This window comes from Elephas maximus, chromosome 20, assembly GCF_024166365.1.
Source record: "Elephas maximus indicus isolate mEleMax1 chromosome 20, mEleMax1 primary haplotype, whole genome shotgun sequence".
Lineage (NCBI taxonomy): Eukaryota > Metazoa > Chordata > Mammalia > Proboscidea > Elephantidae > Elephas > Elephas maximus.
Genome location: NC_064838.1, coordinates 39,914,433 through 39,933,239, shown reverse-complemented (window position 1 = coordinate 39,933,239; position 18,807 = coordinate 39,914,433). Strand labels below are relative to the sequence as shown.

The window sequence follows — 18,807 nt, the reverse complement described above, 5'->3', positions numbered from 1 at the left end:
GCGCATGCGCACGAGTGCGGTTCCGCGCATGTTGCAACTTTGTGGCGGAAGCCTGTGACTCCGGGCTTTCCACGGACTGCATTTTCCAGGAGGCTTTGCGGCGCGCGTGCTCAGAAGAATGGGGGCGCCTGGGGTGGTAACTCTGTAGCAAGTCCCGCCTTGTCCTGGACCCCACGCCGGCATTTGCAGCTCCCGGCCGGCAAGAGGCCACTGGATTCCGGTTGTCAGCTCTAGCTGAGCAGAGCGAGGAGGCGGCGACGAGCCAGGTGCCACGATGGCCGCGAACGTGAGTGTCTCCTGCTCACCCGGGCCACACCCAGACTTGCCGTCACCCAGGGGCCTCCGGTTCCTTTTGTTCGTCTGACCGCTGTCTGTCTACCTCTGCACGGTTGTGTTCATGCCGCTGGCAGCTCGTCAGCCTGTTGATCTATCTTGAATCTCTCCATCCTCCGCTTGTCCATATTCTTTAGCCTAGCTCATCCTCGGGTCGCGCGTTTGTGGGGAGGGAAACCCGGGAGGTGTCGCTTCTGGCAGTGGCATCTTGTTGAGCGCGGCGCCTACCTGAGGCCCTACATTTCATTCCCAGTTCCCTCCTGGGCACTTGTTGTTAGTTAGCATCGAGGTGATCACGACTCGTGGAGACTCCATGTGAGCAAATTGGGGTTCTCAAACTTGCAGAATATGAGAGCTGGAGGGGACCTCAGAGAGAGGCCTGTCTGTGGGGAGGGCGGGGTGGCCGTTCCGGCCCCAAGTGGAGCTCTCCACCAACGGACAGGGCTGGCCCGACGGTAAGTGAGGTCCCCGTTCTAGGGATGTATGCACATCGAGGCCGTGATGCAGCAAAGGGGCTCGGGTTGAGCTGGGGCGCAAGAGTTAGGATTATGGTGAGAAGGCGCATTTCCCAACTGCCGGATCCGCCTGCTTCTAGAGGGGATTTGATTAAAGAGGCCTTGGCTGAAGGTGGTTCCCTTCCAAAGGCTGCCCTCTTCTCTTTGCAGCCAGCCTTTCTCAGGAGCTTTTCTATTTACGCCCAACGTTCATTCGACAAAGGGAGGAGCAGCACCTCCTGCAGGGTGCTGGATTGGGAGAAGCTGGTGACTCACCACTCCTCTGTGTGAAAGTGCTTCTGTAGCCAGCCTGGGCATCCTGCCATCCCCACACACACCCTCCCTCGTGTTTTGATGGAGTGTTCCAGCCACCGTCCCCTGGCTTGTTACACCCGCTTTCCATACCCTTTCTCTGTCCCTGAGCATTCTCTGCTTCCCACGCCCCCTGAGAGACCAGGGTTTGTCACCCACAACCCTAGCACGCTCTGCTTCAGGTTAGTGTTGCCCTGGGAGTGTGGGGGATAGAAGCCTTGAGCTGAGGTGGTCCGTGGGCTTTCAGACCCAGAGGCCCAGGGTCTGCTGTGAGGAGGGTGCAGCCAGGAGGCCATCCCACTCCCAGTAGGTGGATTCTTGGCTGCCCCTCCCCTCACCATATTTTACAATGTGGAACTTCCCAGCAGGCAGAGGCACTTGCTCCAGGGAATGGTTTTGTCATGGGAAGGTGCTGAAGAGGTGCCTTTGGAGTCAGGCAGCCCTGAGGGCAGATCCAGATTCTTCTGCTCAGTAGCTGTGTGGCCTTACTCTCTCTGGTTTATGTTTCCTCGTCCGTAAAATGGAATCAGTAATGGTTTCTCTCCTATAGCTTGCTGTGAAGTTTAAGCCAGACTGCTCAGCACAGTGCCTGACTCATAAACCAAAAAAACCAAACCTGTTGCCGTCGAGTCAATTCCGACCCATAGCGACCCTACAGGACAGAGTAGAACTGCCCCATAGGGTTTCCAAGGAGCGGCTGGTGGATTTGAACTGCTGACCTTTTTGGTTAGCAGCCGAGCTCTTAACTACTGTGCTACCATGCCTCCGCCTGGCACATAAACCTTTTGCCATTAAATTGATTCTGATTCATAGCGACCCTTATAGGACAGAGTAGAACTGCCCTGCACGGTTTCCAAGTAATGGCTGGTGGATTTTGGCTAGCAACCCAGTTCTTAATCACTGTACCACCTAGCACATAAAAAAAAAAAAAAAAGCACATAGTAGGTACTTAATATATGGAAAAAAGAAATTCTGTCCTCATAGTTGCTGGACTGTGTCTATCTCCCTGTCCTGGTTTGGGCAGAGACCGTCTCACATATGTTGGGACCAGACACTTTGTCAGGTAACAGACTTGCTTAGCTATCCTTTGCAGCCAAGCCTTGGTTTATTCATCCAGTAGCTGGGTGCACATTTACAGGAGCTACCAGGCTGGAGTCGGAATCAACTCGACAGCAGTGGGTTTGGTTTTTGGTTTACTAGGCTGGTGAAGAAGAAAGATCTGAAGAGGGAAGGGTGGATCAGAGAAGAAAAGTGACAGAATTCATAGCCATATAACAACTGTCCTGTGAGGGAGGTACTATACCATCTTATTTTATAAGGGAATGTCATGGATTGAATTATGTTTCCCCTAAAATATGTATATTAACTTGGCTAGGCCATGATTCCCAGTATTCTGTGGTTGTCCTCCATTTTATGATTGTAATTTTATGTTAAAGAGGATTAGGGTGGGATTGTAACACCCTTACCAGGTCACATTCCTGATCCAATGTAAAGGGAGTTTCCCTGGGGTGTGGCCGGGAGCAGAGCAGGTCCTTTAGGCTGGGGGTTCCTGTGCAGAGTAGCTCCTAGTCAAGGGAAAGATTGAGGAGAAAGACCTTCCTCCAGAGCCGATAGAGAGAGAAACCTTCCACCGGAGCTGATGCCCTGAATTTGGACTTCTAGCCTCTTAGATTGTGAGAAAATAAATTTATGTTTGTTAAAGCCATCCACTTGTGGTATTTCTGTTATAGCAGCACTAGATGACTAAGACAGGGAATAAACAGAATTAGAAGAGTGGAGCAACAGCCAAGGGTCACAGAGCCCATGATTTGCAGAACTGAGGTTTAAATCCAGTTCTGTCCTATTCCAAGGCCTGGATGTGGATCTCGGTTCCTACCACGTTGTCTCTGAGCCCTGAGAGCTGGGTATGTGTCGTTGGGGATAAATATGCCTCCACGTTTACTGGGAATATCAGTTCAGAATGCGGACTGTGTGTGTTGTGTCACCTCCTACCCATAACCCTAGCCTGGGGGGACCCCCTGTGCTTCTTTTCCCTCCCTTCAAGGCCGTCTTTGAGCCCCTTCTCTTGATACTGGCTTCTCAAGGTAGCTGAGGGGAGGCCAAGGCTGGGGCTGCCCTCTCTTCTTTTCCGTCACTGCCCACGGCTGGCTCCCAGGGTTCAACTCACATTACAGCCGAAGAAATGCAGAATGCAGTCTGGAGCAGAGCAGTAGGAGAGTGGCCTCCAGTCTGCCTGAATTTGAATCCTAAATCAGTCCATCTTTTATTGACTATGTGATCTAGGCAGGTGACTTAACCCCCAGCCCTTGGTTCTCTCATCTGTGAAATAGGAGTAGTGATGGCACCCACCGCCTTGGGATTGTCCATGACGGGCATGTGGTAGACAGGGATGTTTACCATCTTTGTTATGGTGAGTAACTCCACTAATGTTTCCAAATGGCATGGAAAGTCAAGACCATTTCTGGACACAATGGACACCTAGTCCCTGACAAGCCTGTGGTGGTGGCATTCAGGGACAAGCAGAAGAACTTGGTATCCGCTTTGTTGAAGCAGAAATTCTGTCTTGAATCTCTCCATTGACACCTCCCCCCCACCCAACTCAGTGCAGGATGGGTCCTCGCTCACCCTGGTGCTCATCTGCAAACCACTTGACATCTTGGTGACCTTTGTCAGCTCACCCCAGCCTTGACACCACAGAGAAACCTGATAACACTCCCACCAGCCAGCACCTGTACAGGGCTCACCATACACTGGTCACTGAGCCATCTAATTACGTCCTCACAAGAACCCAGTGCATTGGATTATTGTTCCCATTTTACAGATGAAAAAAACGGAAGGAACATAGGGATTAAATTGCTGCCCAAGGTCACATAGCTGGCGTGACAGAGCCAGGACTCAAACTCAGTCCTGCAGATTCCATGCTTATGAACACACTCCAAACCTTGTTTTTGTTATCACCTGAACAAAGCCTGGCTTTAGAGGCCTGGCTGTGCCTCGCTTCCTGCATCTCCCCCACTGCCCTAAAGCCCTAGGCCCAGCAGGTTGGCAGCTCTTCCTATAGAATCACTTCTGCACAGCTTCCCTGCTAGGGATGCCCTTCCAAAACCCTCCTCAAATGTACCCTCTTCCTGGCAGCCTGCCTTGATCCCCCAGCTGGAAGGGGTCACTTGTTTAGCATGGATCCACCCTCTCACTGGACACTCAATCAGCATGATCTTCTAGTATTGTTTGTGGCTGTCACATGACTGCCCCATAAGCCTGTCTCCCCCTCTTTCCTCTCCACCAGGCCCAGCATGCATGGCCCTCAGCTCAGTCACTATTTGTTGAATTTAATTAAAAATACATCTCTAACAACCTTTTCTTAAAACAGGCAGTTTCTTAAAAAGTTAAACATACGTCTGTCTTATGACCCAGCAGTTCTACTCCCATATATATATATGCATATAAAAAACCCGTTGCCGTCAAGTCGATTCCAACTCATAGTGTCCCTACAGGACAGAGTAGAACTGCCCCATAGGGTTTCTGAGGAATGCCTGGTGGATTCGAACTGCCGACCTTTTGGTTAGCAGCCATAGCTCTTAACCACTAGGCCACCAGGGTTTCCATATATGCATGTATATATGTTTCATTACTCTTATGCATACAAACATATAAGAGAAATGAAGGCACACGTCCACACATGACTCATAATAGCCCCAAACTGGAAACAACCCAGGTGTTCATCAACTGGTGAATGAATACATGAATTGTAGCATGTCCACACATTAGAATATTACACAGCCAAAGAAAGGAACAAATCACTGATATGCAACACAGATGAGTCTCAGAAAGCACTATGCTGAGTGAAAGAAGCCAGACAGACAGGATTTCATGCTGTATGATTCCATTTATGTGAAGTTCTACAAGAGGCAAAACTCATCTATAGTGATAGAAATCTGATGAGTTGTTTCATCTGAGGGTAGGGAGAGTACTGATAGGAAAGGGCACAAAGGAATTTTCTGGGTGATAGGAATGTTCTCTATCTTGGTCTGGGTGTTGGTCACATAGGGCATACATTGGTCAAAGCCCATTAAACTATACCCTTAATATCTGTGCATTTTTACCGTGTGAAAATTGTATCTCAATAAGAACTGAGTTTAAATAAATAAATAGCAAAACTCAATTATATTTTTTAAAAACCTAACTCTCATTCTGACTTTTAAAAATCTGTTTTTTCCTCAGTACTCCAGTACGGCTAACAGAAGAGAACACACGAAAACAACAGCAAGCCCCCAGCCAGGCTTCCTGGAGCGGCTTAGCAAGACCTCGGGTGGCATGTTTGTGGGGCTCATGACCTTCCTGCTGTCCTTCTACATAATTTTCACCAATGAGGTAAAATGTTCAGGGTCCCACTGTATAAAGTGAGGGTCCGCCCCGCCGGTGTCAGAGAGCTAAGGCTGTGAATCCAGAGGCTAGATTTGGTAATAAAGGGCCCAGATTTTCCAAAAGAGAGAGAGGTGCTGAATTCATCAGAAGCTTTTCTGTTGTGACCCATCTCACAACTGATGTAAGCAGGAAAAGGAACAGATCAGTTCACATGCCTAAAAATCCTGGGAGTAGCCCCAGCTTCAGGCCTGGTTGGATCCAGGTGTTCATGCTGGGTCATCAGGAATCTTCATTTCTCCATCCCTTAGCAGTTTTTCTCTGTGATGGCATTGTTCTTGGGAAGGCTTATTCTTCATGATGACAGAGGTGGCCCTAGCAACTCCAGGGGGACATCCAACCAGCTTAGCAACCCCAGAGAAAAGAGGAACCATGTCTTTCTAAATCAGTTTAGCCACAGTTGCAGGGAGAGCTCTCAGTGTCCTGGCTTGGGTCTCTGTCCTCTCTCTGAACCAAATCCTGTAGCCAGGGGGTTGTTGGTGGCTAGGCCTTAGTCAAATGATTTAAATGATGGTTCAAATCAGCCTACGTAAACCACATGCGCTGAGAGTAGGCGAGGGGTGGAGAAGACAAAGGAAATTGGGGAAAGGGGCCAGCTCTTCCTAACACGGGGTCAGTGCTGAGATTGGCAGGAGAGGAGGGGTAGGGACCAGTGGAGTCATGGGAAGAGGTCTGCCTGGAAGAGCAGGGATCCTGGGCTCCAATCCTGATCTGCATGCTTGCTGGGCCTCAGCTTTCTAGCTGTAAAAAGGAGGGAAGAGTCGCAGTGCCTCTCTGAGGCCCATCATGCTCTGACAGTCTGCAGCAAGCACAACTGCTTCGAACCACCCCGACTTGGTGCTAGCTGCTTTCCTCCGCTCTCAGGGCCGCGCATTGAAGACGGCGACCTCCCTGGCTGAGGGGCTCTCGCTTGTGGTGTCCCCGGACAGCATCCACAGTGTGGCTCCGGAGAACGAGGGGAGGCTGGTGCACATCATAGGGGCCCTGCGGACTTCCAAGGTAGGTTTGGCAATGGTCGTGGCCCGCTAGTGGCCCTGCCACATCACCAGATACTGTCTGGTTGAGCAGTTTGAAAGCAATGATTCCCAGCTCCGCCACTCATAGCTGTGTGGCCCAGTCACTCCAAGTCTCAACTCTTCATCTGGAAAATGGAGACAATAATTATAACAAATAAGAACTGTAACAGAAATTGTAACATGCCAGTTTTGAAGTGAGGTTAAGCAAATAGGCTTTAGTCAATGCCTAGCACATGTTTGAGCTTCACACATAGGTGCCGTGATGATTATCACTAGCCGTGAGTGTCTAACGCAGGCCTGCACAAGTACTCCGGCAGTTGGAGCTCTCCGGTTGCTTGGACGCCGAATACGTTGTAGTTGGCACCCTCCCACTGTGCCTGGGCTGTGAGGCTCGTGGCAATGGGTGTTGCGTGTTAAGAACTTTGCGCAAGCAGTTTCACTGGGTTCTCCCACATAAAGTGACTGGAAAATTCTCTATTATCTGTCCCTGCTCTTGATACCTGTTTCTCTCCGAGTCTGACTTCCCCAAAGCCTTGAATTCTGGGCTGAAGTGAGTTTCATCCTTTATTTTTTGGTTTTTTGATTCTCATGGAAGCTCTTGACTGATCCAAACTACGGGGTGCATATTCCAGCGGTGAAGCTGCGGCGCCACGTGGAGATGTACCAGTGGGTAGAGACGGAAGAGTCCAGGTGAGCTGCTGGGAAGTGAAAGGTCAGCTTGGGGGTAAAGGTGGTGCAGATGTTAGAATCAAATGCAGGTGGCTTCCATTTTGACTCTCCTGAAGTATAAAGTCTAAAATCTCCCTTTCGGAAAAATTTCAGGTTATCCCCAAATTATTAGTCAGTTATCATTTGTTTGGAGGTAGCAGGAGTTTAGGGTCAAGTGGCTTTTGGAAGAAAGGAGATTGATTGGCTCCCTTATCTTGGATGTCAGGGGAAGTGTGGGCATGACTGGATCCAGGCCTCAAACGATGTCACTAGGTCAGTCCCCCACCCCCTGACCCCATCCCAGTGTCAGTGTTCAGTTCTCTGCAGCGTTGGTTCCATCCTCTCTCCACAAGGGAGCAGAGGCGACCTCCAGGCTTATGACCTGTCAGTCCCAGTAGAAGTCCCAGAGCCAGCTGTCGTGGCCAGGCTGGGGTCACCTGGAGCTGGGTGGGGTCAATGCCACCTGAGCCATATTGACACAGAGCTTCAGAGGCCTTCAGTAGGGCTGTCCTGGGGAAAGAGGGCCCAGAGGGTGAGGCTGGGACCTTTGGGTGAGCCTGGTGGGGGTGGATTTCAGCTTCAGATGAGAAGGCACTTTTCTCCAGTCAGAGCCTTCAAGGGATGGAGCTGGCTCTGCCAGGGAGTGAGTGCCCTGGGCAGCTACAGACAAGGCTCTGCCCCAGTGTGGGATTTGACTTCATGGTGGAGGTTGCTTCCAGCGGGATATGCATGGATTAGAATGCTGAGGAGTGACTGGGCCGCTCATGGCTCCCTGTACTCTCCCTGCAGGGAGTACACTGAGAATGGGCAGGTGAAGACGGAGACGAGGTACTCCTACAGTGAGTACCGGGACCCCCACCCCCAGATGTGCTGGCTGTGTCGCCTGCACACAGGTGGCCTCTGCTCCAAGGGAGGCTGACTGTAGTGGGTGGAGCTGTGGGAAACCCATCCATCGAATCAGGCTCCCCACCCCTTCTACCCTGTGAGTGGTGGTGGCTAGGGCATGGGGACCTGGGGTCAGTGAGCCTCAGACACGTGTCCGCTCTTACCATGGCTTGAGTCATTGCCTCTCCCTGTGCAGATACCGAATGGAAGTCGGAAATTGTCAGCAGCAAAAACTTCGACCGGGAGATTGGGCACAAAAACCCCAGGTGAGAGCTGGGCCCCTAGGCCTAAGAGCAGCCTCGCCTGTCCCCGGGCAGGCCTACAGCCTCAGTTGCCTCATCTGAGTAACGAGGTTGAGTTAATTCTGCCTGGTGAGTTGATGAAAATGCGGAACATAGTTTTTAGGCCAGGACCTGTTCACGGGAAGGGGACTCCCCTGGCCCACGAGCTCCCCTCAAAGGAGGCATGAGTACAAGGCCTGTACATACTGAGCCAGGGAGGCATTTTGTCACAGCCAGAGGCCAGGAGGGTGGGAGGACCATCAGGAAGGGCTTTCAGGAGGCAGTGGCCTTGGATCTGGGCTTCTGAAGATTTCCACAGAGGGAGGTTACCTGGGAGGGGGCACTCAAAGGAAGGAATGGGCATGGAGGTGGTGAAGCGGGAACAGCGCTGGGCATGGCTGGAGTCCGGGCTGTGGGCAGCAATGGGCAGGGCTGTGTGACAGGGTCCTGGATACCACACAGCAGGGTGCAGATGCTCCCGGGGCTGGGAGGAGGCTCTGAGGGGTGGGAAGTGGGTACAGCAGGACAGGCTGGCAAGCTGAGGCAAGAGGGTATGAAATTCTGGGGGACAGGAGACAGAGGGCACTGCTCAACCCGGGGAGGGGGGACAGAAGCCCCTGGGGGTGGGACAAAGTGCCTGCCATGTCTGGTCTGGTGGGGACACTCTGGAGCTGCCTGGTAGGGCCCCTGCCCAGCACACCCCACGGGGACCCACACAGCTCTCACCCTGACACCTCACTTCACTGACAGATCCCTCTGTCCCACAGTGCGATGGCGGTGGAGTCATTCACGGCCACAGCCCCCTTTGTCCAAATTGGCAGGTTTTTCCTCTCGGCAGGTAAGTCACAGGCCTGGCTGGGGTGTGAGGTATGTGTGTGGGGGTGGTGGAAGGGATAGGAGGTGAGGCCAGCTGTAAGGCTGAGGGGTTCAGAGATTCACCTTATTTCTCACCACCCTGCTCCTCTTAGGCCTCATTGACAAAGTCGACAACTTCAAGCCACTGAGCCTGTCCAAGCTGGAGGACCCCCACGTGGACATCATCCGCCGGGGAGACTTTTTCTACCACAGTGAGAACCCTAAGTATCCAGAGGTATATGGCAGGCCTGGACAGTCTGGCTAACACTGGGGCCGTAAAACATTGTCCCTATGGACAACACATAAAAGTCAGAAGCCTGTTTGAGGCTCTGATTTGACTCGGTTGATTCCATAGCTACACTTTCCCAGGTGGGAGGCTGAAGGAGGGGAGAGGAAGAGTTCTAGGGATGGAATAGCCTGGGCAAAGGTGTGGAGGTGTGAAAGGGGCATGAGGTGCCTGGTGGGCTCGATGTCATCATCGGCCCAGGACCCATGGACCCAGGACAGCAGCTTCTGATCCACTTGTCTCACTTCTTTTCCACCCTGCAGGTGGGAGACCTGCGTGTCTCATTTTCCTACGCAGGACTGAGTGGCGATGACCCCGATCTGGGTCCTGCTCATGTGGTAAGCTGGCTTCTGCGGGGCAGACTCCGAGTCAGGGCTTATCACATTCTGGCGGGCACAGGCTCCTTGAAGAATCTTGAGAATGCTTTGTTGGAGCCTTCTCTAGAAAAATCCATATGTGCATGCTTTGGAGCCATTTCAGAGGTTCATGTCCCGTGCAGCCCGTCCGTGGACCCCTGCAGTTCTAGAAGGATTTCATAACTATACCTAAGAGAGCCCTTCTTCCAATCAGCCTAGCCCCTGCTCTCCCAGCCCCCAATTTTTGACCTATAAATACCTGGTCTTGCATTCCTGACGCTGTCATGCGTAGTCCCACCCCAGTTCCTGCTTTGCTTGTGGTTCTCCCTGGGGCTTTGGATGAAACAGCTCAGCTGGCCGTCCTGGGCTTGGTGTACCCCTAGGTAGGCATGTGGAGAGAGAAGCCCCAGGCAGGGGTGACGCTCGGTTCTCTTTATTCACTTCCCTAGCGGCACACAGTCCCCAAAGGGATTTCTGGGAAATGTGGAAAGGAGGGTCTCAATACGTGCCTAGCCTCTGATCACCCCCCTCAGCTCTGACATTAATTTCTCTGACCAGGTCACTGTGGTTGCCCGGCAGCGGGGTGACCAGCTAGTCCCATACTCCACCAAGTCTGGGGACACCTTGCTTCTCCTGCACCACGGGGACTTCTCAGCAGAGGTGAGTTGCTGCTGCCCTGCCTGTGTGATGGGGAGACAGATGGGCCCTCCCTCCTTCCTTTCCTGCAACCGTTATGTAACAAGCTCCCCTGCTAGAGGAAATAGCCAGTGCAGTGAGGCAAGAAAAACAAATAGAAGGAACGATCAGCTCCTGCTGTGTGCCAGCCTGCTGGGCACTGAGGAAAGAATGGCGAGCAAAGCAGACCTCGCCGCAGGCTTCAGTCGTGTGGGACAGATGAATGGAAAAGCTAGTAAGAAGGGCAGGTTGTGTCAAGTGTGGTGAAGGGAAGAGCAGGTCCTCTGCGATAAACGGACAATAAAGGAAATAGGCTGTGATGCTGGGTGAGAAATGCATCTCTGAGGAGTGACATTTTTGCTGAGACCCAGATGATGAGAAAAAGGGGATCCTGGAAGAGTCAGGTCAGTTCAGGCAAGGAGAAGGGCCCAGTCAGGCAGGGAGGAGTGCATCTTTTGGGGAGTGGGTGCGGGAGGTGAGGTGGGCGTGGCAGGCAGAGGTGTGCACTTCCTCAAGAGCCTCAGGAAGGCAGTGAGGGTTTAGAGCTGGGGCACCCCAGGACCAGTACCCTCAGACAGTGGCCCCCAGAGCTTTTTGGCCTTCTTTCTCCCACCTGTAAAATGGGAAAGGTCATGCCTCACCCAAGTCCTCAGAGAAGGGGTGGAAAGATAAGGTGATCAGTTCAATTTTGTGCTTTCATAGTTGGTCTCTGTTCTTTAGGCAGGAAATCCTTCTCTTTAACGGAATAGAGTTTTCACATTGTTGAGGAACACAGTGTACCATTGGTGGAACGTTCTGTGCTGGCCCTGAAATGGATTGTGGGGCTTTTCGTCAGGAGGGCTAGAAATGGTAAAGGCGGTGGGCAGGTGTCAGGGATTAGCTGTGACCCTTTGTCCCTATATTAGGCCCTCCGCTGTCACCTTTCCCCCTCTAGCCTCACAGCCCCATGGTGGAGCTGGGCCACAACCACTCCTTGTACCTGGCCAGGGCAGAGTGTGGTCAGGATGTTGCCCAGGAGCCTAGTCACCAACCTCGGGGTAGAGCTGCTACTTCCCAACCTGGTAGGCCATACCATGAGTCACCCTTTCCACCCAGCTCTGTGGGCCCCCTGGGGGCTTTCTACAATTAGTAGACCCTGTCAAGACCTTGTTCTCTCCCAAGGCTCTTGCTCAGCCCCAGGCTTCTACCCGCTGCAGGCAGAGGGGGACCTAGGTCTCAGAGGTGCCCCATGAGAGAGGAATGGGTGGGGCTCCTGGCTTAGATACCTCCCCAGGGGGCAGGGCTGGCAGTGCAGATAGGCTGGCTCCTGATTACCCTGCACCTCTGGCTGCTTAGTAGCCCCAACTCATCCCCTTATAGCCCCCCCACTGCTCCCATCCCCCACAGGGTCTAGGGTCTCTGCCAAGCACAGACAGAAGCCCCGGAGCCAAGGAGGCAGCCTGGGGGCACCGAGAAGAAACCCCAGACTCTGCAAGTCAGGATGCCTGGGTTGTAGTCCCAGGAAGGAGGAGCGGATAGTGGCTATAGAACAGGTGTTGGACACAGGCCCTCGTGCAGGCCCTGGCTCTGCCTCCCTGCGCCTGGCTTTCATCCTCTCTAAGACTGTTTCCTCATCTGTCAGATGGAAACATTTATTTATTTGCTTATTATTATTGTTATCATCCTTACTTTACTTGGTTGTTGTGAGGATTATTCATGCATTCATTCAACAAGTGTTTATTGAGCTCCAGGGACAGTGCAGAGAGCAGACATGGTCCGCCCTCGGGAATGTAGAGTTTAGTTAACTGCTTGAAGTGAGACCCCGGGCAAGTTACTTATCCTGTCAGAACTTCAGTTTCTTCATTTGTAAAATGGGGTTAAGTGCGCCTACCTTGTGAAGTTATTTTGAGGATTACATAAAGTAATATTTATAAACCACTGAAGACAGCAACTGATAATAAATGATAAATGTTAGCTATTATCGTTATCGTTATAGATTATGACACGGGTGCCTGACTTAGATCAGAGCATCAGGAAGTCTCTCTGAAGAACTGGCATTTAAGCAGAGATGGGAAGAATATGTTGGAGCCAGCTGGGCACAACTGGGGGCATATGAGTTCTAGGCAGAGGGAGCTGTGGAAAGGCCCAAAGGCAAGAAGACACCTGACCTGGCCTCAGGACAAGCAGCCAGTGGGGCTGGGGGGCAGGCTGTAAGGGCAGGGCAATAGGGCCCTGGCAGGTGACCTCGTTGGGGTGACGGGTAGAAGGAGAGAGGCCAGTGAGAGACGGTGATGGCTTAGATTAGGGGGTTGATAGTGGAGAGAGAAGATTTGGGAAAATGTGGCTGTGGAGTTGACAGGACCTGCTGATGGATTGGATAGGAGGTGGCAGGAGGGGAGCAAGTCAAATGAGACAGCCAGGTTTTGGCTTGAGCAGGTGGCTACTTGTACCATTTGCTGAGATGGGGAGGACAGAGAGAAATCAGTTGGGGTGGAGGCTCACATGTCAGTGCCGGATGTGCCAGGACATCAAGGGGACATGTCCAGTAGGCAATGTGTGAAGCCAGAAGAGGTGCCTGAGCTACAGCTGCACATTTGAGAGACACTGGATGGTATTACATGGGTAGAGTGTAGGCTGAGAAAGGAAAAGAAAGCACCTGAAGAATTTTAGCGTTGAGGGGACAGCAAGAAGAGAAGGAATGGCAGTGGAGACTGAGAAGATGCAGCCTGAGAAGTAGGAGGGAAACAAGGAGAATGAGGTGTCCCAGAAGCCATGTTCTGAGAGTAAATCTGATAGCATACACGAAGTATTCTGCACAGTGCCTGGCATGCAAACACTCAGACACCACCAGCTCTTCAGGGATGGCCCTAAATGGCCCCATAGAGGTACCGATGCAGTGTGAAGGAGGGTCAAGTTCATTACAGGTGAGACAGTGGGCTGAGGTATTTGAAGGGGGTGGGATCTGCCTGAGGAGGGCTTATACCTTCCACAAACCTCTCTTGTGCTTTGCCCTGTGCTGTGCCAGGTGGGCTGAGAGCTAGTTCTGGGGTGGGAGGTTTGCCCTATCTCTGATCTGTTCAGAGATGGCCAACAGCTTCTGGGTTGGCACAGCTCCCTCAGCACCTACCCCTACCAACTGGGTAGGCTGGTGACCTCCTCAGAGTCGTGACCACCCTGTCTCCCCCTCGTCCTGCAGGAGGTGTTTCATAGAGAACAAAAGAGCAACTCCTTGAAGACCTGGGGCCTGCGGGCTACTGGCTGGATGGCCATGTTTATGGGCCTCAACCTCATGACCCGGATCCTCTATACCCTGGGTAGGTGCAGAGACAGGGCTGGGGGCTGCGGGGCCCCACCTTACCTGTTGCAGCCCTGAGTGCTTTCCACTGTGCTTATCACATCGTCATCTGTCAGCCTCTCCAGCTGATAGAGTGCTCCCTGCTCTGTAGCTTTGGGATGAATGAGCAGAGGAAGGCAGGCACAAGGGCCAAGATGGAGTGCCTACCGTGTGCTTGCAGGGGGTGAGGGCAGGGTGGATGTCAGACTCAGAGGAGGCGGGTCTAGTGCTCATGATATGAGGGTCTGGCCCACTCATCCACCTGTTCACTGGCTGTCACTTGCTCATGTCTTCATTCCACAAGTAATCAAATAGCCACGGGAGGAGGCCGGGCAGCCTGGGAGTGAGCCAGATCTGCACTTGCAGTCTGTGCCTGTGGAGCTGTGGGTACTCGGGTCAGTCCTTTTCCCGTCTCCACTTCAGTTACTTCACACCTAACTTGCAGAGTTTTGTCAAATGTTTGGCAAATAGGGAACACTCAAAAACTGTTATGCTTCCTTCCTCACCCCCAAATCTGGGCCAGATTTGGGGCAGCCAGGAAGTCTGGAGCTCAGGGGAGTTTGGTGGGCTGCTCACTTGGCCTGAAGCTGGAGCCAGGGAGCCTAATCGGAGCCCAGGTGACCCAGTGTGGTTCAGGCTCTGAGCCCCGGGGTAAGTGCTGGGCTCAGTGTTGAGCCAGGATGATGGGGTGTCTCAGGGGACTTGCCACCCGAGCCTCTACCCCAGTGCGTTTCCCCATCTAGTCAGATGATTCTGCCCAGCCTCCTGGGCCCCGACAGAAACCTCTCCCCAATTTGCTACTTGCAAGCTGGGGAGAGAGGTGGCTGCAGTAAAGCCCAGATGGTCAGAGCTGGGAGGGCCACCTCCCTCATCTTACAGGAGGGAAAATGAGGCCCAGGGAGAGGAAGGATGCTTCCTCTGAGGCTTATTCTGGATGGCTGAACTGTGCTCAGGAAAACTGGCCACATGTTTGGCACCACTAGAGAGAGATCAGAATTTTAAACAAAACCCTTGAACTAAGCCCCTCTTGGCTGTGTGACCTTGAGCAGGCCACTCCGCCTCTTGGAGCCTCCCTCAGTTCCCATGTATCCAAGATGAAGCGGTTGAAGCCCCTCTCAGAGGACTCTCCTTTCATTCTCTGTGGCCCTCTGGTCCCCTCCACACCTAGAATGCCAACACTTGACTCAGGGCAGACAGTAGAGCATAGGGGGTACATAATGCAGGTAGAAAGATCCAGGAAGCTGCAACACAGAAGCATTCATTCATCTACTCATTCATTCATTCATTCATGCATTCAACTAATAGTGCCTGCTGTGTGTGAGACAGTGATCTAGATCCTGGGGACAAAGCAGTGAACAGGTCAGACAGGGTCCCTGTCCTCTCAAGGTTTACATTTTAGAGCAATGGCTAAGCGCTCAGGCTCTGCACCCAGGCAGTTTTGAGTGTAAATCCTGGTTCTGGCACTTTCTAGCTGTAGGACTTTGGGCAAGTCTCTTAATTCCCTGAGCCTCAGTGACCTTGTGGGTAAAACAGGGTTAAAAATAACACCTACGTTGTAGGGTAGGCATTAGGGCTTGATGACATGATGCCCATAGTGCCAGACACATAGGCAATGCTAATGAACATGAACTCACTTGTGATAAGGGCTAAGTAGGGCTGCTACTCACTTTTGAATACTAGGATGAGGCCCAGAGGCAGCCTGCAGGGGCCTCCTGTAGTCATGATGGAGTACCAGGGCTGCTCTGCAAACCCAGTGGAACCAAAGCCCTGGGGCCTCCTAGGACCTGGCTGGAGATTGCCCCAGGGGGCATCTGCTGCTGCCAGGCCAACCTGGAGAGGCCAGGCAGGCCAAGAACAGAGTAATTCCAGGTGAATTTAGCTGGGCCAATAGTCTGTGAGATCATGAGGCAGGACCAAGACTTTGGCTAATCTGTTTTCCTCAGCCCTGCCCAGAGCTGGACACATAGATACTTAGTCACAACTTGGTGCTCGAATGAACCAACACCTCCAGGGATGGCTGAGCAGCCCAAATAGACATCCTTAGAGGGCTCCATACACAAGCTTCTTCGTGAAAATGCAATAAACAGAGGGCCCTCCTCTGGACTTTGGCTCTCAGTATAGGGTTACTGGCGTTCCACCACTCTGACCCTTCCCTCTCCTTATTCACATGGCATCAAGGACCGACCCTTTTCTAGGAAGGGAACCACCTGCTCTGAGATGCAAAGTATGGTGGCCTCCTCATCTCAGTGCCTTTCCTTTCCCACAGTGGACTGGTTTCCTGTCTTCCGAGACCTGGTCAACATTGGCCTGAAAGCCTTTGCCTTCTGCATGGCCACCTCACTGACCTTGTTGACTGTGGCTGCTGGGTGGCTCTTCTACCGGCCCCTGTGGGCCCTCTTCATCGGCTGCTTGGCATTGGTGCCCATCATCATTGCTCGGACACGAGTGCCGGCCAAAAAGCTGGAGTGAAACAGGCCTGGCACCTGCCTGACCCAAGCCACCACCTCCCCCTCCCACTGACCCAGCATGAGTCCAGGTCGGTTTTTGACCCCACTTTCCCTCCACTCTTCAAGGTGCCTGACTTGGCAACACGCACGTGCTAGGATTTGGTGTTCATCAGCTAACGTCTTCTCCACCCCTTCTCTTGCCAATAAGCAGCTTTGGTGGGCAGAAGGCAGCTTACATCTAGCAGTGTAACAAGCATTCTCCTTTTGTTCCCTTCCCTTCTGTTGTAACCTGGTGTGTGTGGCCGGCTGAACTTGTTTCACTCGGCTCATCTGTGTGAGGTGACGAAGCAGTGACACTCCACAGAGACCTGCTGATAAAGGGCTCAGCCTCATCACTTGCTTCTTCCCGTCATTGAAGACTATAGTGTCAGGATGCTGCCACAACCATCAAACCTATCTATGGCCTTAAAGGGTGACCTTTAGTTATTGCTAAGCACTACTGGATTACCAAGACAAAGCACTTGCCCAGCAATGCCAGTGCACCAAAAACCGAGTGTTTGGGTAGAACTTGGTTTGATACTTTAAAACAAACAAAAAACACTCGAAGATGTCATGATGAGAAAAAATTAAAAATTTATTGGGCTTTATACGTATTTTAGGAAACCTTGGTGATGTAGAGGTTAAGTGCTACAGCTGCTAACCAAAAGGTCGGCAGTTCGAATCCCCCAGGCGCTCCTTGGAAACCCTATGGGGCAGTTCTACTCTGTCCTACAGGGTTGCTAGGGGTCAGGATCAACTCGATGGCAACGGGTTTGGTTTTTCTTATGGTTTGGCGGAATCTTTTTAGTGTATTAAAAAAAAAAAAAACCCGTTGCTGTCGAGTTGATTCCAACTCCTAGCGACCCTAGGAGAACTGCCCCAGTTTCCAAGGAGCGTCTGATGGATTCAAACTGCCGACCTTTTGGTTAGCAGCTGTAGCTCTCAACCACTATGCCACCAGGGTTTCCTTTTAGTGTATAGGATCTCCAAAAAGTCCTGTTTATAAGCTTTTCTTTGCTATGATGAGTAATCTCTTGTGTACTTTCCTACCCTGAGGGAATTTTTTGAAATAAGATTTAAAAAACAAAATGAACAAACTCCTGAATGATTAACATTTCAGACTGTTACAGAAAAACACCCTTTAACCTATCAGCTGAAGTTAATTCAGAGCACAGGACCGTGTCAAATTGGGTTATGGCTTAGCTGGTAAAAATAAAAAGTCACCTCTGTCACTACTCTGGGTTATTTGGGAAGCTTTAAGAAGCTTTTGAAACAAGCGTTAGGCAAGGATTTCTTTTTACCCTGGGATGAGATGGGGAATCTCTACCGGATGGAGAAAAGCATTTCCTTTCATCCTCTGGTGTCATGAACGGCCCACTTAAAAATAGTTTTGAGTTTTTAGTCAGTCATTAAAAGGTTGGACGCTTTATATCAGGTGGGCTCCTACATGGTGGCCCCCAGTCAACCAAAGTCAAGACTCAGGCTGCAGGCTGGCTGTACAATGCCCACGTCTGGCCTGTTCCTTCATCGCAGAGTGCCGACATTGGCATCTGGGCCTCAGGAGGCTGCTCTGGGAGGTTCTTGTCTCCTTAATCTCCTCCCAAGTAAGATCCACCCATGCTTAATTTATATAATCTCTAAATTTCCCAACTACTCTTATACCCTTTTAAAGTGTGTTGTAACCTTGATGTCTTAAGAGATTCTTTGTGCATCTTTTTTCCCAATATTCAGGAACTGTTTTGCCTTCGCTGGGAGTGTTCGCTTTTTTAAATAAGTATTTGATAGCTGAAAAAGGGGTCAGAATTTCTGAAACTGGTGACCGAATATTCTGTTGTCCTGGGGTATCTGTGCTCTAGATTCTTCATGTTAAAAAGAAACAGCCAGCCCCACAGATGACTTTTCTGGGTTTAAGTACTGAACTAGTATCCGCTACTGCTTATTGAACGAGCAGTGCCACCTAAGCTCTTAACAGAGCCTTTAAGACAGTATAACAAGATGAAAGCTCTTGGGATTTGAGGTTTGTATAGTTTTCCCTGATACAGATTTTAAATTACAATTTAAAAACTGTTCTCAAAGAGCAAAATAATGTAAAGAAAAACCTGGAGCTTTTGAAAAATCACCATGAAATTTGTATTACCTTTGTATTTTTGATAAAAATTCAAAATAAAATTTTAAGTATCTTTTGGTATAGAAACTTGCCATTATCCTTTTATTTTCATTCTTTCTGAAATTTCTATCTCAGAGACTTTAGTCACAGAACTTAACTATGAATTTTAAGAACCCACTGGGTTCTAAATTGTTTTTAGTGGCTAGTGGCCATTGTTCTTCAACTTTTTTTTTTTTTAAAAAAGGGCAACTCAATATTCCTAGCACTTAGAAGCCTTA

General features: G+C 51.1%; 1 protein-coding gene across 1 annotated transcript; it reads left to right on the top strand.

The window, feature by feature from the left end:
• Positions 1-89: 89 nt before the first annotated feature.
• Positions 90-18,582, top strand: TMEM43 (transmembrane protein 43). Its single transcript, XM_049861915.1, has 12 exons — positions 90-286; positions 5,361-5,510; positions 6,426-6,560; positions 7,173-7,267; positions 8,075-8,124; positions 8,367-8,436; positions 9,219-9,289; positions 9,420-9,541; positions 9,856-9,930; positions 10,507-10,608; positions 13,799-13,916; positions 16,203-18,582. Exons 1-12 carry the CDS (start codon positions 275-277, stop codon positions 16,403-16,405), a joined length of 1,203 nt encoding a protein of 400 aa, XP_049717872.1. The 5' UTR covers positions 90-274; the 3' UTR covers positions 16,406-18,582.
• Positions 18,583-18,807: the final 225 nt, after the last annotated feature.

What these genes read in the sequence shown, in the direction of transcription:
- TMEM43 (XM_049861915.1), top strand. An exon ending in CAGGTTTTTCCTCTCGGCAG is followed by an intron (nt 9,290 to 9,419) that starts GTAAGTCACAGG and finishes TGCTCCTCTTAG; the next exon opens with GCCTCATTGACAAAGTCGAC. An exon ending in ATCTGGGTCCTGCTCATGTG is followed by an intron (nt 9,931 to 10,506) that starts GTAAGCTGGCTT and finishes TTCTCTGACCAG; the next exon opens with GTCACTGTGGTTGCCCGGCA.